Raw genomic sequence first — 23,910 nt, 5'->3', positions numbered from 1 at the left:
CTATTGATTCACTTGCTATGGGCAAAGCTCCAGGTGCTGATGCCATACCACTTGAACTCATCAAGCATGGGAAACCGACACTCCTATAGCATCTTCATGAACTTCTTCATCTCTGCTGGAAAGAGGAGGCAGTGATCCAGGGTGTGCATAATGAAAACATTGTGACCTTTTCGAAGAACAAAGACGACCGCAGCAATTGCAACAACTACCAAAGTATCTCCCTGCTGAGTATTGTGGGAAACGTATCTGCCTGTGTCACCTTTGTCAGACTAGATCTCGGCTGAACACATCTAACCCGAAAAGAATGTGTTTACAGGATTGACATGATCTCCTCAGTCTGTCAACTGCAAGAGAAATGCTGTGAATAAAGGAGGCCACTTTATCCTTCACCATTCTTAGCAGGACATTCAATCATGTGAGCAGAGGTGGTCTGTTAAGCTGCCGGAGAAAATCAGCTGCCCACTGAAGCTGCTCAATGTGATCTCCTCTTTTCAAGACAACATGATGGGTAAGGTCAGCTATGATGGAGCAACATTGGAACCCTTTGAGATCTAGAGTGGAGAAAGCAGGTTTGTGTTCTGGCACCAACACTCGTTGTCATATTCTTCTCTATACTGCTGCCTTCAATGGAATTGGCTGAAAATCCCAAGTCCTGCCCCTGAACACAGCATTTCCCATTTTCGTGGGGGTGGTAATGGGGGCGGGGTGTGTTTCGCACATGCACATTTTACAGAGGCAACTGGGCATTTAAATCATCAGCTGCCTCCACTCGAGGCAGATTTTGATAGCCCAGGAGTGTGCAACCTGAAGAGTGGAATGTAGACCTGATAAGAGCAGGTCTGAACTTAGCATATTTCTTTGGATAGCCAGGAGACCGCTTTGGAGAGGTAGGGTACCACTGTTGAATTTGCATAAAAATTTTATTCACAGCCCCAGGTGGTAAGAGGGTGCGTATCCTGGTTTTTCAGGGCAATAATTTTTGCCCCATACTGACTCGTGCACCCAGGTGCCAGGAAGAACTTTGTGATGGTATGTGCAAAGGAACGTCGAAGATGGGCATGGCACCCTCACATGCAGAAGTCAGAAAAGCCAGTCACTCTGAGCAGCCAGAGACCGGAGGGAGGCCAGAAGGTCGGGGCAGTTGATCATGGACAAAAGAGCTGAACTCCAGAGGTGAGGTGAGAGTGACTTCCCTTGACACCAAGACAGCATTTGGCTGAGTGAGGGGAGGTGATGGCATGGTGGTATTGTCACTGGGCTAGTAATCCCAAGACCCAGAGTAATGCCACCACGGCAGATGTGGAATTTGAATTCAAGAAAAACCTGGAATCAAAAGTGTAATGATGACCATGAAACCATTGTCGATTGTCGTAAAAACCTATCTGGTTCACTAATGCCCTTTTGAGAAGGAAATCTGCCGTCCTTACCTGGTCTGGCCTACGTGTGACTCCAGAACCATAGCAATGTGGTTGACTCTTAACTGTCTTCTGAAATGCCCTTACAAGCTGCTCAGTTGTATCAAACCGCTACAAAGACTCAAAAAAGGAACGAAACTGCACAGACCATCCTGCATCAACCTAGGCATGGAAACAACGATGGCAAACTCAGCCCTGTCAACCCTTCAAAGTCCTCTTTACTAACATCTGGGGGCTAGTGTCAAAATTTGGAGAGTTGCCTCACAGGCTAGTCAAGCAACAACCAGACATAGTCATCCTTATGGAATCATACCTTACAGATAATGTCCCAGACACCACTATCACCATCCCTGGGTATGACTGATCCTGCCGGCAGGATAGACCCAGCAGAGGTGGCGACACAGTGGTATACAGTCAGAAGGGAGTTGCGCTGGGAGTCCTCAACATTGGCTCTGGACCCCATGAAGCCTCATGGCATCAAATCAAACAAGGGTAAGGAACCCTCCTGTTTATTACCATGTACTGCCCTCCCTCAGCTGATGAATCAGTGTTCCTCCATGTTGAACATCACTTGGAAGAAGCACTGAGAGTGGTAAAGGCGCAGAATGTACTCTTGGTGGGGTGCATCAATGTCCATCACCAAGAGTGGCTCAGTAGCACCACTACTGATTGAGTTGGCCAAGTCCCAAAGGACGTAGCTGCTAGACTGGGTCTGCGGCAGGTGGCGAGGGAACCAACAAGTGGGAAAAACTTGACCTCATCCTCACCAACCTGCCTGCCGCAGATGCATCTGTCCATGACAGTATCGGAAGAGTTGTTGTGGAGACGAATCCTACCTTCACATTGAGGATACCGTGTTACATGGGATAGATTTCGAACAGATCTAGCAACTCAACTGGGCACCCATGAGGTGCTGTGGGCCATCAGCAGCAGCAGAATTGTACTCAAACACAATCTGTAACCTCATGGCCTGGCATATCCCTCACTCTACCATTACCAGAAGCCAGGGGATCAACCCTGGTTCAAAGAAGAGGGCAGGAGAGCATGCCAGGAGCAGCACCAGGCATATCTAAAAATGATGTGTCAACCTGATGAAGCTATAGCACAGGACTACTTACGTGGCATAAGAAGCAAGTGATAGACAGAGCTAAGTGATTCCACAACCATTGGATCAGATCTAAGCTCTGCAGTCCTGCCACATCCAGTCATGAATGGTGGTGGACAATTAAACTCACTGGAGGAGGAGGCTCCACAAATATCCCCATCCTCAATGATGGGGGAGCCCAGCACATCAGTGCAAAAGATAAAGCTGAAGCATTTGCAATGATCTTCAGCCAGAAGTGCTGAGTGGATGACCCACCTCAGCCTCCTCCAGAGGTCTCCAGCATCACAGATGCCAGTCTTCAGCCAATTTGATTCACTCCAGATGATATCAAGAAATGGCTGAAGGCACTGGATAGTGCAAAGGCTATGGGACCTTACAATATTCCAGCAATAGTACTGAAGACTTGTGATCCAGAACTTGCTGCGTCCCTAGCCAAGCTGTTCCAGTACAGCTACAACACTGGCATCTACCCGGCTATGTGGAAAATTGCCCAGCTATGTCCTGTACACAAAAAGCAGGACAAATCCAATCCAACCAATTACTGGCCCCTCAGTCTATTCTCGATGATCAGTTAAATAAAGGAAGGGGTCAGCAACAGTACTATCAAGAGGTGCTTGTTTAGCAATAACCTGCTCACTGACACTGACACCTGGGTTCCGTCAGGGTCACTCAGCTCCCGACCTCATTACAGCCTTGGTTCAAACCTGGACATAACAGCTGAACTCCTGAGGTGAGGTGAGAGTGACTGCCCTTGACATCAAGGCAGCATTTGACCTCGTGTGACATCAAGGAGCCCGAGCAAAACTGGAGTCAATAGGAATCAGGGGGAAAACTCTCCGCTGGTTGGAGTCATACCTAGCACGCAGGAAGATGGTTGTGGTTGTTGGAGGTCTGTCATCTCAACTCCAGGACATCACTGCAGGAGTTCCTCAGGGTAGTGTCCTCAGCCCAATCATCTTCAGCTGCTTCATCAATGACCTCCATTCCATCATAAGGTCAGAATTGGGGATGTTCGCTGATGATTGCACAATGTTGAGTACCATTCGCAACTCCTCAGGTACTGAAGCAGTCCATGCCCAAATGTAGCAAGACCTGGACAATATCCAGTCTTGGGCTGACAAGTGGCAAATAACATTTGAGCCACACAAATGCCAGGCCATGCTCATCTCCAACAAGAGAGAACCTAACCATCGCCCCTTGTCGTTCAGTGCCATTACTATTACTGAATCCCCCACTATCAACATCCTGGGGGTTAGCATTGACCAAATACTGAACTGGACTAGCCATATAAATACTGTGGCTACAAAAGCAGGTCAGAGACTAGGAACCCTGCAACGAATAACTCACCTCCTGATTCCCCAAAGCCTGTCCACCATTTGCAAGGCACAAGTCAGAAGTGTGATGGAATACTCCCCACTTACCTGGATGAGTGCAGCTACCACAACACTGAAGAAGCTTGACACCATCCAGGACAAAGTAGTCCACTTGATTGGCACCACATCCACAAACACTCACTCCCTCCACCACTGACGCACAGTAGCAGCAGTGTGTACCATCTACAAGATGCACTTGTAGATTTCACCAAGGATCCTTAGAAAGCACCGTCCAAACCCATGACCACTGCCATCTAGAAGGACAAGGGTAGCAGACAGATGGGAACACCACTACCTGGAAGTTCCCCTCCAAGTCACACACTACCCTGACTTGGAAATATATCACCGTCACTTCAGTGTCACTGGGTCAAAATCCTGAAACGCCCTCTCTAACAGCACTGTGGGTGTACCTACACTACATGGACTGCAGCAGCTCAAGAAGGTAGCTCACCACCACATTCTCAAGGGCAATTGGTGAAGGGCAATAAATGCTGACTTAGCCAGGGACGCCTACATCCTATGAATGAAAAAAAATGGCCTTTATATAATTCCCTTTGAATTTGGATTTTGCCACTCACAGGGTCGTTAGCATGTCTTCAGAGGTAAAGTGGTGTCAGCTTCCTTAATATTGCCATAAAAAGCTCTTTCTGTTCAGGGTTACAGGCAGACATAGCTTCAGCCTTTTTAAAGTCTTTGTCCAGTTGACACAAGTTCCATCCCTGAGACTAAAACTTAAACCCAATATCACCTCGAACGACTATGAAAGGGTAAAACATCATGAGGAATAACAGAAAAACAAATAGGCTTGGAACTTTAACCACAGGAGAGAGCGCTGAGTTACCAGTGCTGAAGCCCGGGGAGAGAGTATGGGTACGAGACCAACAGAAAGAAAGCACAAACATTGAAAAAACTTCACAACTGAGAACATACAGAATTGAGACAGCCCAGGGAACCATGAGGAGAAACTGCAGTGTCTTAACATCCTTGGAAAGAAAGCCAGTGGAAACTTGGGCTTACTACTCAGCTCCTGACGAAAAAGAAGAAGGAATAAGATGAAGCTCTACATCCACCCAGGAGAAGAACACTCACATCGACAGAAAGGAGAGTATGGAATTTCCTTGAACTCAGAAAGAGACCAGAACAGCATCAGGGAGATTGGCACCTCATAGACTAACCCTGTGAAGTCTGAGAGTTTGGGTGGAGATGTAGGACAATGTAAATATGATAGGGATAAAGACTTTGGGGGAAGCTGTAGAGTAAAAGGTTAACATCAGAAGCACATGATGCTGACATAATGATGATGTAACATCACATGATTGAGTAACAGTGCTCTGAAAGGTCCAACCTCATGTAAAGGTCCCAGAATGTATATAGTAGCTGCAAATAAAGAGTAATGGTTTTAACAAACTACAGTCTCAAGCCTACTTTGAGAGGATAGATAAGCTCCAAAGGATCCCTTCTAGACCCCAAACACAAAACAAAACAATTATTATAAGATTTGGTGGAGAAAATACTAGTTTTTGTGCAAAAATACTTGAAAGGGCTATAAAGACAATTAGTTACTTTTGAACTGTAGGTATTTTCGTGATATAGGAAATGTGGCAGCCAATTGGCATACAGCAAGTTCCCAGAAATGCGATAATGATCAGATAACCTTTGATGACATTGATTAAAGGATAAAAATTGGCCAGAACACCACAGGGAGAACTCCTCTGCTCTCCTTCAAAATAGCACCATCCACCTGCGAGGGCAGACAAGCCTCTGTTTAATATCTCACCTGAAAGTCTGTGCAGCACCTCCTCAGTATAGCACTGGAATGTCATCCTGGTTTTTGTGCTCAAGTCTCTGGAGCAGGACATGAATCGATGACCTCCTGACTCCGTGGAAGAGTGATAGCCACTGGGTCAGGCCTGATATCACAATCGTTATGGAAAGGAGTTATCAGCTTGACTAGCACAGAACCTTCACTGCATAGTGAGTGGAACCTGTGCACTGTACAACCATTGAGACTGGTCATTAATGCATAACTGACAAAGTCCACAGCTGTTCTTTGGAAACATTTACCCAAAATTCTATGCAATGCAGCTCTACTTGCACTCATGTCATCATACAACATGTCTACTTTGCCAGCCACAAAACAGGGAGTCAGGTGTTGCCCTGCTTTGTCACTTGTGGAAATACTTCATTTGATGCCCCTTCATTGGGTTCCCTTTCATCTTATTATTGTCTTCACATCATCCTTCCCTTTCCCTAACTCCCTGCCTTGTAGGTGTAGTCTAAAAATTATTTAAAATCTGGTTTGAACCTTTACGGGGCTAAAACAAATATTTGTCCCCACTTACAAGCACTTACCTTTAAGTCGGCTTCCCTTTAAATTTGAACTGTGATCCAGATTTCTGCATCTCCCAATTGGATGAGTTGGCAGCACAAATCAAAGCTGTATTGGGATGAACGGCATCCTTAAATGACCTCTACCTTGCCCGTGGTGAGCTCAATGGCCCATAACTTCTGTGGAGTGGCAATCATAGTCAGATTGTCACTCCACTCCTAGGTTTTTACCTTGAAGTCCAGCCACTCCTGTCTCACCCAAAGTTCCAACTTAGGCCAGGTGAGAACTGTGTTGTGCAGCCTGAGGCCTTGTGTCAAGGGCAGGAGTGTCAGTGCTTTGGAAGCCCCTTTTTTTAAAGCACTAGCTGCCACTAGTTGGGGTCTGATGGTTAGTGGGGTGGGGGGACGTTGGGAGGTCGAGGGGAGTTGGGTAGTTGGGGGGTGAATCGGGTGGTCAGTAGAGGGATGGGGACAGGGAGGTCAGTGGGGATTGGGTGGTCAGTGGGAGTGTGGTTGTTGTGTCATTGGGGGTGTGATCGTTGGGGATGTGGTCTTTGGGGGGGTTGGATCGTCAGTAGGGGGAGTTGGCTGGTCAGTGGTGGGGGTGAGGGTGGGGATTGAGACGTCACTGGGGATGTGCAGGTGGGGTGGCCAGTGGGGTGTGGTCAGTGGAGGGTCAGCTGGTCAGGGGCAATGGTCAGTGGCACGGGAAGGGAGGGGAGGGCAGTCCAGGAGGGTCAAGGGAGTGGGGGGAGTTCCATGGGGGTTGGAGGGGTCCCATAAAGGGTCACGTGGTGGGGGAGTCCCATGAGGTGTTGGAGGGGAGTAGTCAAGCGGGTGGTGGGAGGTTAGTAGGGGGTGTGGAGGTAGTCCTGTGGGTGGGGATCGGGGAAGTTGACCTGGGATGTCCAGTGGAGGTGGGGGCAGGGTGTTCCCCAACTTGGGGTATCCCCCTGTTATGATGCGTTGGAGCTCAGGAGTTACGGGTCAAGCTTTGCACTGTCAGAGTGTCATTCCCAGCATAAACTCTGCCAGGAACTCAGAAACATTCAATTTGAATATCTGATGAGCAGAGCACAGATGCTGCTCAGTGTGAAGAAAAATGGCCATGGGAACCAAACTCAGATAGTGACAGACATCGAGTTATTTACAAATAAATAACAAGGTGCCGTTTGGCTCAATTTACACTCCAGATTCCAAACGCGATTGTGAGGATTTATTCAGAACAAGAGCTCGTGGGCGGATTACAAGAGACGATGATGTAATCTGCACTACAGAATATTCCCGGATTTTGCCCCTTGAGAATGGCGAGGTAAGAAACTGAGCTGAAATAAAGAAGCACTGTTCATGGTTAGGTTAACGATGGATGCTAAAATTAAGTTTGCTTTTTACAGGCCACCAGTAGATGAGAGCTAAGCAGACATCTGCAGTCAAAGTTATTGTTAAGAACAAACAACTGAATCTGTTAATGCTGCAGTTGTCGTGCAGCATAGAACTATGTAAAAACTGCCTAAAGCTATTGATTAAATTCATTATTTAAAGAAGGTGCATTGTACTAGAGTGATTCAAAATTACAAGGGGCTTTGATTAGAGTTAAAAGGAGAAACTTTTTCTACTGACAGGAGGGCTGGTAACCAGAGGATACAGGTTTAAAATAATTTACAAACAAAGCCAAGCCAATTGCATCAGTATGAACTGGCTAACGTTAATTGGGGAAATAGACTAAAAGGTATGGAGGTAAATGAACAGTGGGAAACAATTAAAGAAATAATTCAAAATGTTCAACAAAAATACATTCCATTGAAGGACAAAAACTGAGCAAGAATGACCCATCTGTGGCTCAGTCAGGAAGTTAAGGGTAGCATTACATCAAAAGAAGAGGCTTACAGTATTGCAAAAAACAGCAGCATGATTGAGGATTGGGAGTGCTTCAGAAACCAGCAAAGGGCCACCAAAAAATTAATTAAAAGGGAAAAAAATAGAACATGAGAGTGAACTAGCTAGAACAGTAAGAGCTTTTTTTTATTCATTCAGGAGATGTGGGTGTCACTGGCTAGGCCAGCATTTATTGCCCATCCCTAATTGCCTTTGAGAAGGCGGTGGTGAGTATATTAATAGGAAGAGAGTAGCTAAAGTAAATGTTGGTCCCTTAGAAGCAGAGACGGGAGAAATTATCATGGGGAACGAGGAAATGGCAGCGGCATTGAGCAAATATTTTGTGTTTGTCTTCACAGTAGAAGACACAAGTTTCATATCAGAAATAGACGGTAATCTTCAAGCTAAAAAGAGTGAGGAAATTAATATCAGCAGAGAAAAAGCATCAGAGAAGCTCAAGGGACTAAAATCTGACAAATCTCTGGGACACCACACCTTAAGGTTCTAAAAGGGATATCTGTATGGAGGTGCTAGCTATGATTTTCCAAAGTTCCTTAGGTTCAGGAACGGTCCAATCAGATTGGAAGTTGGCAAATGTTTCAAGAAAAGAGAGCGAGAGAAAAGAGTGAATTACAGGTCAGTTAATGTAACATCAGTCGTTGGGAAAATGCTTGAACTATTATTAAGGAAACTATTATTAACAAACAATAGACTTAGAAAAGCATTGTTTGATTAGAAGAAGTCAACATGGCTAAAAGGAAATCCTATTTAACAAATTTATTTGAGTTTTTTGAGGATGTAAATGGTAAGGAATTTGAAGGGGAACCAGTAGATGTAGTATACCTAGATTTCCAAAAGGCATTCAATAAGATACTGTGCAAAAGGTTAATGCGCAAGATAAGGACTCATGGAGCTGGGGTAATATCTTAGCATGGATAGAGGATTGGTTAATGGATAGAAAGCAGAGTGGGCATAAACAGGGCATTTTCAATTTGGCAGGTAGTGAATAGTTGAGTGCCTCAAGGATCAGTGCTAAGGCCTCAGCTATTTACAATCTATATTAATGATTTTGATGAAGAGACAGAGAGTAATGTATCTACGTTTGCTGATGATACCAAGCGAGGTGGAAAGGTGGGGAGGACACAGGCTGCAAAGAGGTATAGACAGGTTAAGTGAGTGGGCAAAAAGATAGCAGATGAAGTACAATGTAGGTAAGTGTGAAGTTATTCACTTTGGTCGTAAGAAAGGAAGAGCAGAATATTTTTGAAGGTGCGAAACTTGTAAATGTTGATGTTCAAAGAGACTTGGGTATGCACGTACAAGAGACACAGAAAGTTTGCATGCAGGAGCAGCAAGCAATTAGGAAGGTAAATGGCATGTTGACCTTCATTGCAAGGGGATTGGAGTACAGGAATAAAGAAGTCTTACTACAGTTGTACAGGGTTTTGGTGAGACTACGCCTGGGGTACTGTATGCCATTTTGGTCTCCAATTTAAGAAAAGATATACTTGCATTGGTGGGCGGTACAACAAAGGTTCACTAGATTGGTCCCTGGGATTAGGAGGTTGTCCTGGGATGAGAGGCTGAGTAAATTGGGTCTATATTCTCTGGAGTTTAGAAGAATGAGAGGCAATCTCATTGAAACCTACAACATTCTGAGAGGGCTTGATAGGGTAAACCCTGAGAGGTTGTTTCCATTGGTCAGGGAATCTAAACCACAGGGACAGTCTCAGGATAAGGGGCCAATCATTTAAGACTGAGATGAGGAGAAATTATTTCACTCAAAAAGTTGTGAATCTTTGGAATTCTCTACCCCAGAGGGTTGTGGATGCTCCATCGTTGAATACATTTAAGGCTGGGATAGACAGGTTTTTGGTCTTTCAGGGAATCAAGGGATATGGCAAGTGGGCTGGAAAGTGGAGTTGAAGCTTAAGGTCAGCCACGATCATATTGAACGGCAGAGCAGGCTTGATGGGCCATATGTTCTACTCCGGCTTCTATCTCTTGTGTTCTTATGAAACAGAGGGGGAAATTTAGAGAATTTTTTTTAATGCAGCGAGTTGTTGTGATTTTGATGCACTGCCTGAAAGGGTGGTGTATGTAGATCTAATGATGACTTTCAAAAGGGAATTGGATAAATAGTTGAAGAGAAATTTTCAAGGCTGCCAGGAAAGTGCAGGGGGAATGGAACTAATTGGATGACTCTTTCAAAGGGACAGGATGGGTTCAATGGCTTCCTTCAGTGTTCTATGATTCTACTATTTGAGTTAAAAATAACTTTTGTTTAATCCACCATTAATTCTACACAGAAAACTTGTCCTATCTTCTAATGGCAATATTTTCCTTAGATTGTTATATCTTTGGTGAATGGTCGTCCGGGATCCACAAACTTCAATGATTCTCCTGTCTTAAGAGAATTTACAAAGGCTACAAATATCCGACTTCGATTTCTTAGGACCAACACTTTATTGGGTCATCTGATATCTAAGACCCAAAAGGATCCCACAGTCACTCGAAGGGTAGGTGCAATGCTGACTTGATACAGAAGCAGAACTTTGATTTGAGATTATGAGCAGGATTTTCCCAGCGGGCTTCTGAACCCCGTCATCAGGCTGAAGTGTGGGTCAGAAACCCGCACGGTCACTCATTGTGATTTTCCCTGGGGCAGTCAGTTAATGGCCAGAAGGTGAGCTCGTCATTCAATTAAGGACAGCAGGCAGGCTCTCAAAGCTGGAGGGCCAATCAGAGGCTTTCCAGCTGAGAGGAGCAGCAAAGTGTAAAAGAATTAAGTAAGGGAGAAGATGCTTCAAAATGTGGTGCCCTCTCTCCAACTTCTTAAATTTAAACCAAAAAATGGCTTTTGCAGCCAGTACACCTCTTGGATTGGGGGAATGGCGATGCAGGGGAGGGTGGCCTGTGGCTGCTGCAGCGCCCGGGCAGGCAGGAAGGCCTAACTGGGCCTCTCTTCCCTGTTGCTGCGAAGCTGATTCCAGATAGTTAAAACTGACTTCTGCCACCTGTGGGGCCCTGGAAGCCTTAATTGACCCTTAATGAGCAATTTTGGCGTAGCCCTGCTGAACCCCCCACCCCTCCATCCTACCACTGTGAAAATGGGGTGGGGGTGGAATCAGGGTATTGGCATGCAGGCTGGCAGAGCTATTTTTAGCAACCACCAACTTCCACTCACTGTCCCAGTGGAGCCTAAATATCAAGCCCTATGGATCTGCAAATATTAGGTTGTAATTTGATGCACAGCAGCTAAAGTAGTGATGTTTGATTGTCAAACGATGTACTGTTTTGGGCTCAATGGGTAACATTGAAGTTCAGTGAGTTCAACCCCTGCCCCAGAGATTTGACCAAAAAATTAATGTTGATACTCCAAGGAGAGTGCTGCACTGTCGGAGGTGCCACCTTTCAGGTGAAACATTAAACCTAGGCCCTGTCTGCCCTCTCAGGTGGATGCAAAAGATCCCAGGGCACCATTCTGAAGGAGAGCAGCAGAGCTCTTGCTTTTATCCCTCATCGCCATCACCAGTGAAAAGCTTGACCTGGTCATTATCACATTGTTGCTTGTGGCATCTTGCTGTGCACAAATTGGCTGCTGCGTTTCCTATATTACAACAGTGATTACACTTCAAAAAGTATATCATTGGCTTTGAAGCACTTTTGGACGTTCCGAGGTTGTGAAAAATGCTATTTAAATTCAAGTCTTGATGTTTTTACTTTTTACAATTGGCTCAAACTTGATGTGACAAAGGAATCATTAAACTTGGGTTGGCTCCTCAATCAAAGCCAAATTTTTTGCCTCCTTCAACTCAAAGTCAAGCTCCTTCTCAGGTAGCATGACTTCCCCACTAACGCCAAATTAAAGAGCTTCACGCTTCAAAAGCTAATAACATGAGTTAACCACATGGGAAGCCCATCAAACCCCCACATCCTCACCCAATGCATCGTACTGGCTCCTGGGATAACTTTTGCATTTAGAGTCAATACAAACAGTTGTTATTGTATCAGAGAGATAATTTCTCTCATTGTTTTGGGCTAGATTTGGAAGAAAAGCTATTTACTTTATTTCTACTTTCAACTGTCAGTTCATTGATAAGCTGTACAATGTAGTTGTAGTGAACTCTTTTTATGATAGTAAGCCAGCAATTTAATCCTCTTTTTTTGGCAATAGAAGGATGAAGGTAATGTTCAGTCATTAGTGGTGTTTGTTTTTTTAGTATTATTACAGCATCAAGGACATCAGTGTTGGAGGTCGATGCGTTTGCAATGGACATGCTGACACTTGCCAAGCAAAGAGTCCAGAAAACCCATTCCAGTAAGCAGTCTTTTAATTTGTTAATTATACACTAACGCAAGTTTTTTTCAACATTTTGAACCCTGATGGAAGCGCAAGAGCCATAAACATCTGGCATGGGGTTCCCACTGTTTGCAATCAGGAAAATGTGCCCAGAATGTGGCTGACACTGCATCAGGTTTGCAGATGTGAAGTTGTTCTCTGTTTTCCAAGTAAACTCATTAGCGTAAGGCTCAATGTAAAATCTCTCATGAACCAGTGCAATTCATCGGTGTCATCGATCAAAATCGATTGTGAGTGGAGGAGAGTATTCTCCAGCATCACAAAATGGAGTGGGATTGTTGAGGAATGAGCCATTATCCATTGGATTGATTTAGTGCCCTTGCTCTTACTTTTTCATTGACTTCAATTGGCTACTTAGTTGTGTTCTTGGTTCATAAGACCTGTTACAGATGTGGCCTGCGCTCCTTCAATTGATTGAATTTAGACTGATTTATACTGAATTTACAGTAATTGAAGTGACATCAGGAGAAACAGAGCTCAGTCTAACTTCAGTTGATTGTATGATCATTGCAGATACCAGTGATTAATGTTGGAGTCATGTGACAACAAGTACCTGTGCTCCCATGAATCTTGGTGTAGTGTGATATACATCCCCAAATAAGCACAGTTGATGGAAAGTTAACATTACAACCTTTGGGCATGACTGGTTTTGTGGACAGGGACTGCTTCAGGAAAATGGACTTTGTAATCAGCATAAACAATTGCACTCCAGTCTGGTTTAGCCAGGACCAACCAAATAAATGTTGGCGGAATATGGATATTAGTTCGTGATGCCGACACAACTAAAGCAGAAGCAGAAGCAAAGCAGTGTATATGAGTGTATATGTAAATAAGTCATTAAAGGTGGCAGGACAGGTAGAGAGAGCTGTTCCTAAAGCATACAGTATACTAGGCTTTGTTAGTAGGGGCACAGTGTACAAGAGCAGGTTGGTTATGATGAACTTACATAAGACACTGGTTAGACCTCAGCTGGAGTATTGTGTACAGTTCTGGGTGCCACACTATAGGAAGGGTGTGAACGTATTGGAGAGAGTGCAGAAGAGGTTTACAAGAATGGTTCCAGGGATGAGACACTTCAGTTATGAGGAAAGATTGGAGAAGTTGGGACTGTTTTCTTTGGAGAGGAGAAGGCTAAGAGGAGACTTGATAGAAGTTTTCAAAGTCATGAGGGGTCTGGACAGAGTAGATTGGGAGATACAGTTCCCCCTCATTAATGGACCGAGAACCAGAGAGCACAGTTTTTAAAGTGTTTTGCAAAAGAAGCAAATGCGAGGTGAGAAAAAGCTTTTTCACACAGCGAGTAGTTAAAGTTTGGAATGCACTGCCTGAAAGTGTGGTGGAGGCAGGTTCATTTGAGCATTCAAGGCAACATTGGATGATTATTTAAATAGAAACTATGTGCAGGGTTGGCTACAGGGAAAAGGCAGGAGGTTGGCACTAAGTTAAAATACTCTGAGAGCTGGTGCAGACATGATGGGCCGAATGGCCCCCTTCTACACCATAACAATTCTGTGATTGTGACTATCTTCATCCTTGGATTTTAGCGCTTTTTCAAACTCAAGTTCCCTTTGTTTCCTGAGGTAGTCTTCCTAGTACATACAGAAGTTATGGCAAGTCTCAAAGGCAATAAGGGATGGGCAACAAATGCTGGCCTTGCTAGTGACACTTACCTCCCATAAAAAATATGAAAGAAAGAACTTGCTCTTATGACCAGGTGCGGAGGGGTTTGAAGGGCTCACCTCTTTTCACTCTCCTCATTAGCCGCAACAGGTTGTTTTTGTTTGAGAGGCTATGCTTGCCAATTCAGTGTACATGCTGTGATTAAAAATAACTAGTCAGACAGGTTTTCTTGAGTTTAACAAAGTAAGGGGTTAGTTTTATTACATTAAAGACCAACCTGGGGTAAAATGCACGGTCACGCACACTGGAAAATCCGCACACACAAATACAGATTACAGAGGATAGATTTGGCCACGTTCAAGTTCATATAAAATACAAGGAGTCCACAGTTCAGAGCTTGCTGTCTTGCCCAATTGCAGGTAGGATTCAATGTTCGCTCAATTTATTCCTGGGATGAGGGGCTTAATTTATAAGGAAAGGTTGAACAGGTTGGGCTGATACTCATTGGAGCTTAGAAGATTGAGAGGTGATCTTATTGACATGTATAAGATGCTGAGGGGATTTGGTAGGGTGGATAGCTGGAGGATGTTTCCTCTTGAGGGAGAGACGAGAACCAGGGACACAGTAAAGAATCAGAGGTCTACTGTTTAAGACGGAGATGTGGAGAAATTCTTTCTCTGAGAGGGTCGTTAGTATGTGGAATTCCCCAGAAAGCAATGGAGCCTGGGTCACTGAATTTATTCACAGCATAGTTAGACAAATTTTTGATAGTCAAGGGAGTCAAGGGTTATGGGGGAAGATGGAAAGGAGGTGTTGAGGTACAACCAGATCAGCCATGATTTTATTGAATGGCGGAGCAGGCTCAAAGGACTGAATGGCCTACTCCTGCTCCTATGTTTCTATGGTGGTTTGAAGTTGAAATTGAATTCTTTCTTTAAAAATCACTGTCTATAGAATGGAGATACAGTCAGTGGTAGACAGGGCTCAGCTTTTGTTTGGAGAAAGAGAGATGGACAGGAAGTTTTGTTTTGCTCAGCTGCTACTAATGTTTTGCCCTATATGCATAAAACACACACTGAATGCTTGGCTGGTCACGTGACTTCTCTTCCACAACTGCCAGTAATTCAAAATAAGTTTTGAAATATTCAAAACTATAGCAGATAAGTGGCAGATGAAGTTCAATGAAGAGAAATGTGAAGTGATTCATTTTGTTAGGAAGAACATGGAGAGACAATATAAGGGTACAATTCTAAAGGGGGTGCAGGAGCAGAGGGACCTGGGTGTAAATGTATGTAAGTCATTGAAGGTGGCAGGACAGGTTGAGAAAGCAGTTAATAAATTATACTGAATCCTGGGTTTTATAAATAAGGCTACAAAGTACAAAAACAAGTAAGTTATGAACCTTCATAAAACACTGGTTCAGCCTCAATCGGAAGGATGGGAAGGTTTTAGAAAGGATGCAGGAAAGATTTACACGAATAGTTCCGAGGAAGTCATGGACAGCACAATTGTCCCTGATGACTACACTTGCAAAAGGTGCATCCAGCTGCAGCTCCTGAGAAGCTGAGTTAGGGAACTGGAGCTGGAGCTGGATGAACTTTGCATCATTCGGGAGGCAGAGGCAGTAATAGACAGGAGTTTCAGGGAGACAGTCACCCCTAAAGTCAGGAGGCAGGCAGCTGGGTGAATGTCAGGAGAGGGAAGGGGAATAGACAGAAAGAGCAGAGCACCCCTGTGGCTGTTCCCATCAACAATAGGTATACCGTTTTGGATACTGTTGGTGGGGACGACCTACCAGGGACAAGTTGTAGTGGTCGCGTCTCTGGCACCGAGGCTGGACCCTCAGCTCAGAAAGGAGGGAGGGAAAAGAGGAGAGCAGTAGTGATAGGGGATTCGATAGTTAGGGGGACAGATAGGAGGTTCTGTGGGAGAGATCGAGAATCCCGGATGGTCTGTTACCTCCCTGGTGCCAGGGTCCGCGATATCTCGGATCGAGTTCTCAGTATTCTCAGGAAGGAGGGTGAGCAGCCAGATGTTGTGGTCCATGTAGGGACCAATGACATGGATAGGAAGGAGGAGGAGGTCCTGCAAAGAGAGTTTAGGGAGTTAGGTGCAAAGTTGAAGGACAGGACCTCCAGGGTTACGATCTCAGGAGTGCTACCCGTGCCACGTGCTAGTGAGGCTAGAAATAGGAGGATAATGCAGCTAAATACGTGGCTAAGGAGATGGTGCAGGAGGGAGGGCTTCATGTTTCTTGACAATTGGGCTCTGTTCCAGGGAAGGTGGGACCTGTTCCGACGGGACGGTTTGCACCTGAACTGGAGGGGGACTAACATCCTTGCGGGTAGGTTTGCTAGTGCTGCTCCGGGGTGTTTAAACTAGATTTGCAGGGGGAGGGGAACCAGAGTGTTAGAGCAGATAGTGAGGTGGAGGAGGATAAAAGTCAAGCGAGGAATGCATGTATAGACAGAAATCAAGGGTCCGTACGTGATAGAAATGTTCTCAGGTGCATCTATTTCAATGCAAGGAGTATTGTCGGAAAGACAGATGAGTTTAGGGCATGGATTGGCACGTGGGATTACGACATTATTGCTATTAGTGAGACTTGGTTGCAGGTGGGGCAGGACTGGCAGCTCAATGTTCTGGGGTTCCGTTGTTTCAGACGTGATAGAGGGGGAGGGATGAAAGGGGGAGGAGTGGCATTACTAGTCAGGGAAAATATCACAGCTGTGCATAAGCAGGACAGCCCGGAGGGCTCGTCTACAGAGGCCATATGGGTGGAGCTGAGGAATGGGAAAGGTGTGACCACACTAATAGGGTTGTATTATAGACCGCCCAACAGTCAGAGAGAATTGGAGGAGCAAATCTGTAGAGAGATAGCAGACCGATGTAAGAAACAGAAAGTTGTGATAGTAGGAGATTTTAACTTTCCACATATTGACTGGGACTCCCATACTGTAAAAGGGCTGGATGACTTGGAGTTTGTCAAATGTGTTCAGGAAAGTTTTCTAAATCAATATATAGAGGTACCAACGAGAGAGGATGCAATACTTGATCTCCTATTAAGGAACCAAACAGGTCAGGTGACAGAAGTATGTGTAGGTGAACATTTTGGGTCCAGTGACCACAATGTCATTAGTTTTAAGCTAATTATGGATAAGGATAGGTCTGGTCCTCGAGTTGAGATTCTAAATTGGAGAAAGGCCAATTTTGTGGAAATGAAAAAGGATCTAGGAAGAGTGGATTGGCATAAGTTGTTTTCTGGCAAGGATGTGTTCAGTAAGTGGAAGGCATTCAAAGGCGAAATTTTGAGAGTGCAGAGTTTGCATGTTCCTGTCAGGATTAAAGGCAAAGTTAACAGGCATAGAGAACCTTGGTTTTCGAGGGATATTGGTGATCTGGTTAAGAACAAGAGAGATGTGTGTAGCAGGTATAGGCAACAAGAAGCAAATGAGGTACTTGTAGAGTATAGAAAATGTAAGAAAATACTAAAAAAGGAAATCAGAAAGGCAAAAAGAAGACATGAGGTTGCTTTGGCAGATAATGTGAAGGTAAATCCGAAGGGTTTCTACAAGTATATTAAGAGTAAAATGATAGTAAGGGACACAGTTGGTCCCCTTGAAGTTCAGAGTGGTCGTCTATGTGTGGAGCCTCACGAGATGGGGGAGATCTTAAACAGTTTTTTTGCATCAGTATTTACTCAGGAAACTGGCATAGTGTATAAGGAAGGAAGGGAAACAAGCAGTAGTTTCATGGAACATATAGAGATTAAAGAGGAGGAGGTGCTTGCTGCCTTACAGCGAATAAAGGTAGATAAATCCCCCGGGCCTGACATGATATTCCCTCGGACCTTGAGGGAGACTAGTGTAGAAATTGCAGGGGCCCTGGCAGAAATATTTAAAATGTCCTTAGCCACGGGTGAGGTGCCGGAGGATTTGAGGGTAGCTCATGTTGTTCTGTTGTTTAAAAAAGGCTCCAAAAATAAACCAGGTAATTACAGGCCAGTGAGCCTGACGTCAGTAGTAGGTAAATTATTGGAAGGTGTTCTGAGAGATCGGATATATAATTATTTGGACAGCCAGGGGCTGATTAAGGATAATCAGCATGGCTTTGTGCGTGGTAGGTCGTGTTTAACGAGCCTTGTAGAGTTTTTCGAGGAGGTTACCAAGAAAGTAGATGAAGGAAAGGCTGTGGATGTTGTCTACATGGACTTTAGTAAGGCCTTTGACAAGGTCCCACATGGGAGGTTAGTTCAGAAGGTTCAGACACTTGGTAACCATGGGGAGGTTGTAAACTGGATTCGAAATTGGCTGTGTGGGAGAAGACAGAGAGTGGTAGTGAATGATTGCTTCTCAGACTGGAGGTCTGTGACTAGTGGTGTGCCTCAGGGATCTGTACTGGGACCATTGTTGTTTGTTGTCTATATCAATGATCTGGATGATAATGTGGTAAATTGGATCAGCAAGTTTGCTGATGACACTAAGATTGGAGGTGTTGTGGATAGCGAGGAAGGCTTTCAAAGCTTGCAGAGAGATCTGGACCAACTGGAAAAATGGACCAGAAAATGGCAGATGGAATTTAATGCGGAAAAGTGTGAGGTGTTACATTTTGGAAGATCAAACCAAGGTAGGATATACACAGTAAATGGTAGGGCACTGAGGAGTGCGGAAGAACAAAGGGATCTGGGAGTTCAGATACATAATTCCCTGAAAGTGGCATCACGGGTAGACAAGGTTGTAAAGAAAGCTTTTGGCATACTGGCCTTCATAAATCAAAGTATTGAGTATAGGAGTTGGGATGTTGTGGTGAGGTTGTATAAGACATTGGTGAGGCCAACTTTGGAGTATTGTGTGCAGTTCTGGTCGCCTAACTACAGGAAGGATATCAGTAAGATTGAGAGAGTGCAGAGAAGATTTACTAGGATGTTGCCGGGTCTTAAGGAGTTGAGTTACAAGGAAAGATTAAACAGGTTAGGGCTTTATTCCTTGGAGCGTAGGAGAATGAGGGGAGATTTGATAGAAGTTTACAAAATTGTGAAGGGTATAGACAGAGTAAATGCGAGTAGGCTCTTTCCACTTAGATTAGGAGAAATAAACACGAGAGGACATGGCTTTAGGGTGAAAGGGGAAAGGTTTAGGTGGAACATTAGGGGGAACTTCTTCACTCAGAGTGGTGAGAATGTGGAACGAGCTACCATCTGACGTGGTAAATGCGGGCTCACTCTTAAGTTTTAAGAATAAATTAAATAGATACACGGATAGGAGAGGTCTGGAGGGTTATGGACTAGGTGCAGGTCAATGGGACTAGCAGAATAATATTTCGGCACAGACTAGAAGGGCCGAATGGCTTGTTTTCTGTGCTGTAGTGTTCTATGGTTCTATGGTTCTTTGATGAGAGACTTCAGTGTGGGTAGATTGGTGAAGCTTGGGCTGTTGCCTTGGAGAAGAGAAGATTGAGAGGAGATTTGTTAAATGTGTTCAAAGTCATGAAGGATCTGGAGAGAGTAAATGGGGAGGAACTGTTCCCATCGGCAGAAGGGCGAGAACCCCAAGGTGATTAACAAAAGGACCAGAGGCGACATGAGGAAAAACATCCTTATGCAACAAGTGGTTTGAATCTGGAATGCACTGCCTGAGCGTGTGGAGGAGACAGATTCAATTGTGGTTTTCAAAAGGGAACTGGATAATTATCTAGAGAGAAAAGATTTTACAGGGAAAAAGTAGGGGAATGGGACTAGCTAAATTGATGTTGCAGAGAACTCACACAAAGACAATGCGCTGAATGGCCTCTTTCTGTGCTGTAACTATTCTATGATTCTGGTATAAATAAGTTCAAGGAACTTGATAAACACATGAGGAAGAAAGAAGCTGAAGGCTACCCTGATATTGTGATGAAGAAGGCTAGGAGGAGGCGTATGTGGAATATAAACGCCAACATAAATGAGGTGGGCCAAATGGCCTGTTTCTGTGCTACAAATATCATTTAAAGCTGCCAGCAGGGAATACAAACAGGGAATATAAAATATACTGTGTTTCCCATCCTCAGGTCATCACAGCCGAGGAATTAATGTGAATCACTCTCCCTCCACCCCCTCACTTTCTCCCTCCCCACCCCCTCACACTTCCCCACCCCTCACATTCTCCCTCCCTCCACCCCCTCACAGTCACTCCCCTTCCACTCCCTCACACTCTCTCATCCTACCCCCTCATACTCTCTCTTCCCCCATACCCTCATACTCACTCTCCCCCCACTCGCTCACATTCATTCTCCTCCCACCCACACATTCTCACCCCACTCCCTCACACTTTCTCGCTTTCCCACCCCCTCACACTCTCTCTCTCCCCCCTCACCCTCTAATACTCCCTAGCTCCCCAACCCTTCACATTCTCTCTCTCATACAGTCTCCAGTCACTCACTCACTCAGGCGCTGGTAGACTCTGCCCTGGCTGCCTCACACCTCACAGCTCCGGCTGCCTCGCCTGGGCCCCGCTATTCCAGCTGCCTCGCACTCCGGGCCCTGGAACTTACCTTCAAAACTTACCTTCCCACTGTTTGAGTTCATCCAATCACAGGCTGGTTTCTCCCCGCATTTGCTGCTTGCAGGGAGGAACCAGCCTGTGATTGGATGAGCAGCATTGCAGCATTTTTCAGATATAAGTCACTTGAATGTCGAACAAGATGGTCGAACACATTGAGTTGGGCAAGTCTGCTTTAAATAGAAGGTGCTGGAGCAACGCTCTGGCAGAACTATACCACTGATTTTTGGCAATTAATTGATTCAATTTTCCTCCCTCTGTAGTCTGTATCCTCTCTCACATGTACAACCAAAATCAAACTAATCTCATCCAGACTGTTGCTGCAGAAATCCACACCTGACCTTTCATGGAGTTGATATGCTTTTTGTTTTCCCATAAATTCAGTCATTGTCTTATGAAAAATTGGGGCAAATCTCTTCTAGTCAACCAGCTGTCGGAAGTATATCATTACGCATCATATTTATATCAGCTCATCAGCAAAATGCACCAGAAATTGATTATAACTAGATTTATTCTGATATCTAAAAAAAGCACTCAAAAATCAGATTCATGCTGAATCATTTTCTGACAGTGTTCGTCAACCCATACAGCACAGAACACAGAAGATAACCATTCAATCATCGTCCCTATGCTGGCCCTTTGAAAGAACTATCAAATTATCCATACCCCCCCCCACCACCCCCAATCCCTGTTCTTTACCCATGGGTCTGCAGATTTTTTTCTTTTTCAGAAGTAAATATCAAATTGCTTTTTAAAAGTTTTAATTTGACCTGCTACCACTGCCCTTTGAAATGGCGCATCCCAGATCACATTTTTATGTTGCATAAAATAAATTCTAATCACCTTCTTGCTGGTTCTCTTTGTAATTACCTTAGACTATTATTTTATAATGGTGAAACTATGTAAAAGATGTTTAGTTTCTAGTTTCTGTGTAAGACATTTGTCAAAATTTGTTGACTCCAAGTCAAAACATTGACAGCGGTTGTCTCTGACTACATGTTACTGACAAGGAATATGTTGTTCAGATTGCAGTGTGAGTGCCAGCATAACACCTGTGGAATATCATGTGACCACTGTTGTCCTGGGTACAATCAGAAACAATGGCAACCAGCTACTACTTCATCTGCCAATGAATGTGAATGTGAGTATTAACATTTAATTTTAGCACAGGTTAAGGGATGTTATTGCCCTTGGACAGCAGTTTTTATTAACAGGCACAAAGTAGAGTAACCTGCCTTTTTTTATTCTTGGGATGTAAGCGTTGCTGGCTAATCCAGAGTTTATTGCCCATCCCTAATTGCCCTTGAGAAGATGGTGGTGAGCTGCCTTCTTGAACCGCTGCAGTCCATGTGGTGTAGGTACACCCACAGTGCTGTTAGGAAGGGAGTTCCAGGATTTTGACCCAGCGACAGTGAAAGAATGGCGATATATTTCCAAGTCAGGATGGTGAATGACTTGGGGCAGAACTTTCTGTGCCCGCTGGTGTTGGGCATGCTCGGCGACATGAGCAGACAACATGGTGAGAAGGCCAAAAATCGGTTTCAGGATATCGTGAAACCAGTTTGCACTCGTCCGCTCAGCCCGTCAGTGACGGGCTGCATTACCCACCATTGGATGTCGGGAACTTCATTGTAATACATCGGCAAATCATTATAAGGCTAGACTGCCCCACTCATCCCCACACGCTGAATCATCCACCCACAATCACGCCAATGTGTTTCACAACTGCACATTAGTGACGTGCACCTGGCAGGCAGCACTTTGCTCGGGACTTCAAGGTTTGTTTGCCTATCTTGCTTCGGGCAGCACTCGTGGTCATCAGTGCCAGGCTTCACAGGCAGCACCACATCACTTTTAGGGAGGCTCACAGGCAGGTCTCTACCTACCAGACCAGCCATAAGATAGGAGTGGTTTTGTATGGCTGCAGGGCTAGGGATTGCTTGGGGAAGGGGGAGAAGTGGTCTCAGGCAGGGGAAGAGGCTGCAGGATGAGGGCTGTACTGAGGAAGGAGGGTATCTCAGGGTGTGTGTGGGGACACAAGTTGATCTGTGCAAGTGGCCTCAAGATAGTGAGGGCTGAGGAGGCAGTCTCCAGAGGAGATGAGGCCAGATGGAGAAATGAAGGTGTGTGAGAGAGTGAGTGGTGGTGTCCCTCGAGCTGGGAGTGAGTGAGATGCCAGTGAATGTATGATGGGTTTGAGTGTGTGAGTTTAGAGTGACGAGATGGTTGCCTTACCCTGGCGGCACGGATGAGACCATTCATTCTCTTTCTACATTGGATGGCCAACATCTTCTGTGCAGCATTGGCACTGATCACCACAGCCATTACTGACCAAGCTGGATTGGTCATTTTGATGCCCCTCCTGCATCTAAAACGGGGGTAGAGGACATCGTGGTGAGCCTCCACGGCGTCCAGAAGGCGCTCGACGGATGCATCATTGAACCTGGGTGCTGCGGACTTTTTGCCTTTTGGGACCATGTCTTTCATGCAGCAGACCTGGGCTGGAAGCACTAGAAGGTGTGTGCATGGCTGCACTTTAAATAAGGCATCTAGCGTGATGAAGCAGTGAGGTGATGGTGTGGCGGGCAAATGAGGGCCCACCCGCCGTGGAAACACCGTGTTTCCTTGGAATATATAATTAATGCGGCAGGCTTGGGACGATGTGGCGTGAGAAGCCGCCATTGCGGCCAGTAGGTAAAACGTTGTTTTACTTGCCTGAATGCAAATGTGGGACTATTCTGTCCTGGGAGGGACAGTGGCGGCGTTCCCATGCATCTGCTGCACTTGTTCTCCTAGTTAGTAGAGGTCATGGGTTTAAAGATGCTGCTGAAGAAGCCTTGGCAAGTTGCTGCAGAACGTCTTGCTGATGATACACACTGCAGCACATTAGATGTCTGGTTTAGGTTGTGTTTTATGTGGTTTTCATGCAAGTTTTCATTTTATGCTTATATTGCTTGCATGGGGAAGACAAATCACTGATGTAATAATATAATTTCTGTCTAGAGTTATAAGTTATCTGGGGAAGGATGTACTTGCTATAGAGGGAGCGCAGCGAAGCTTTACCTGACTGATTCCTGGGGCTGACATATGAGGAGAGATTGAGTCGATTAGGATTATATTCACTGGAGTTCAGAAGAATGAGGGGGGATCTCATAGAAACCTATAAAATTCTAATAAGACTAGACAGGGTAGATGCAGGAAGGATGTTCCCGATGGTGGGGGAGTCCAGAACCAGGGGTCACAGTCTGAGGGTATGATGTAGACCATTTAGGACTGAGATGAGGAGAAATTTCTT

At 45.0% G+C, this 23,910-nt stretch overlaps 1 protein-coding gene across 4 annotated transcripts in view; it reads left to right on the top strand.

The window, feature by feature from the left end:
• lama3 (laminin, alpha 3) overlaps positions 1 to 23,910 on the top strand; it is a 500,534-nt gene that overhangs the window by 163,834 nt on the left and 312,790 nt on the right. For all 4 annotated transcript variants that reach the window (XM_078541180.1, XM_078541178.1, XM_078541182.1 and 1 more), the window contains exons 4-7: positions 7,415 to 7,533; positions 10,445 to 10,615; positions 12,320 to 12,417; positions 21,641 to 21,756. In XM_078541180.1, coding sequence (XP_078397306.1) covers positions 7,415 to 7,533; positions 10,445 to 10,615; positions 12,320 to 12,417; positions 21,641 to 21,756 — 504 coding nt within the window. The remainder of the gene's footprint in view (positions 1 to 7,414; positions 7,534 to 10,444; positions 10,616 to 12,319; positions 12,418 to 21,640; positions 21,757 to 23,910) is intronic.

This window comes from Cetorhinus maximus, chromosome 4, assembly GCF_964194155.1.
Source record: "Cetorhinus maximus chromosome 4, sCetMax3.hap1.1, whole genome shotgun sequence".
NCBI classification, from domain to species: domain Eukaryota; kingdom Metazoa; phylum Chordata; class Chondrichthyes; order Lamniformes; family Cetorhinidae; genus Cetorhinus; species Cetorhinus maximus.
Note: the sequence above shows the minus strand (reverse complement) of the source record. Positions and strands in the feature narration are given on the sequence as shown.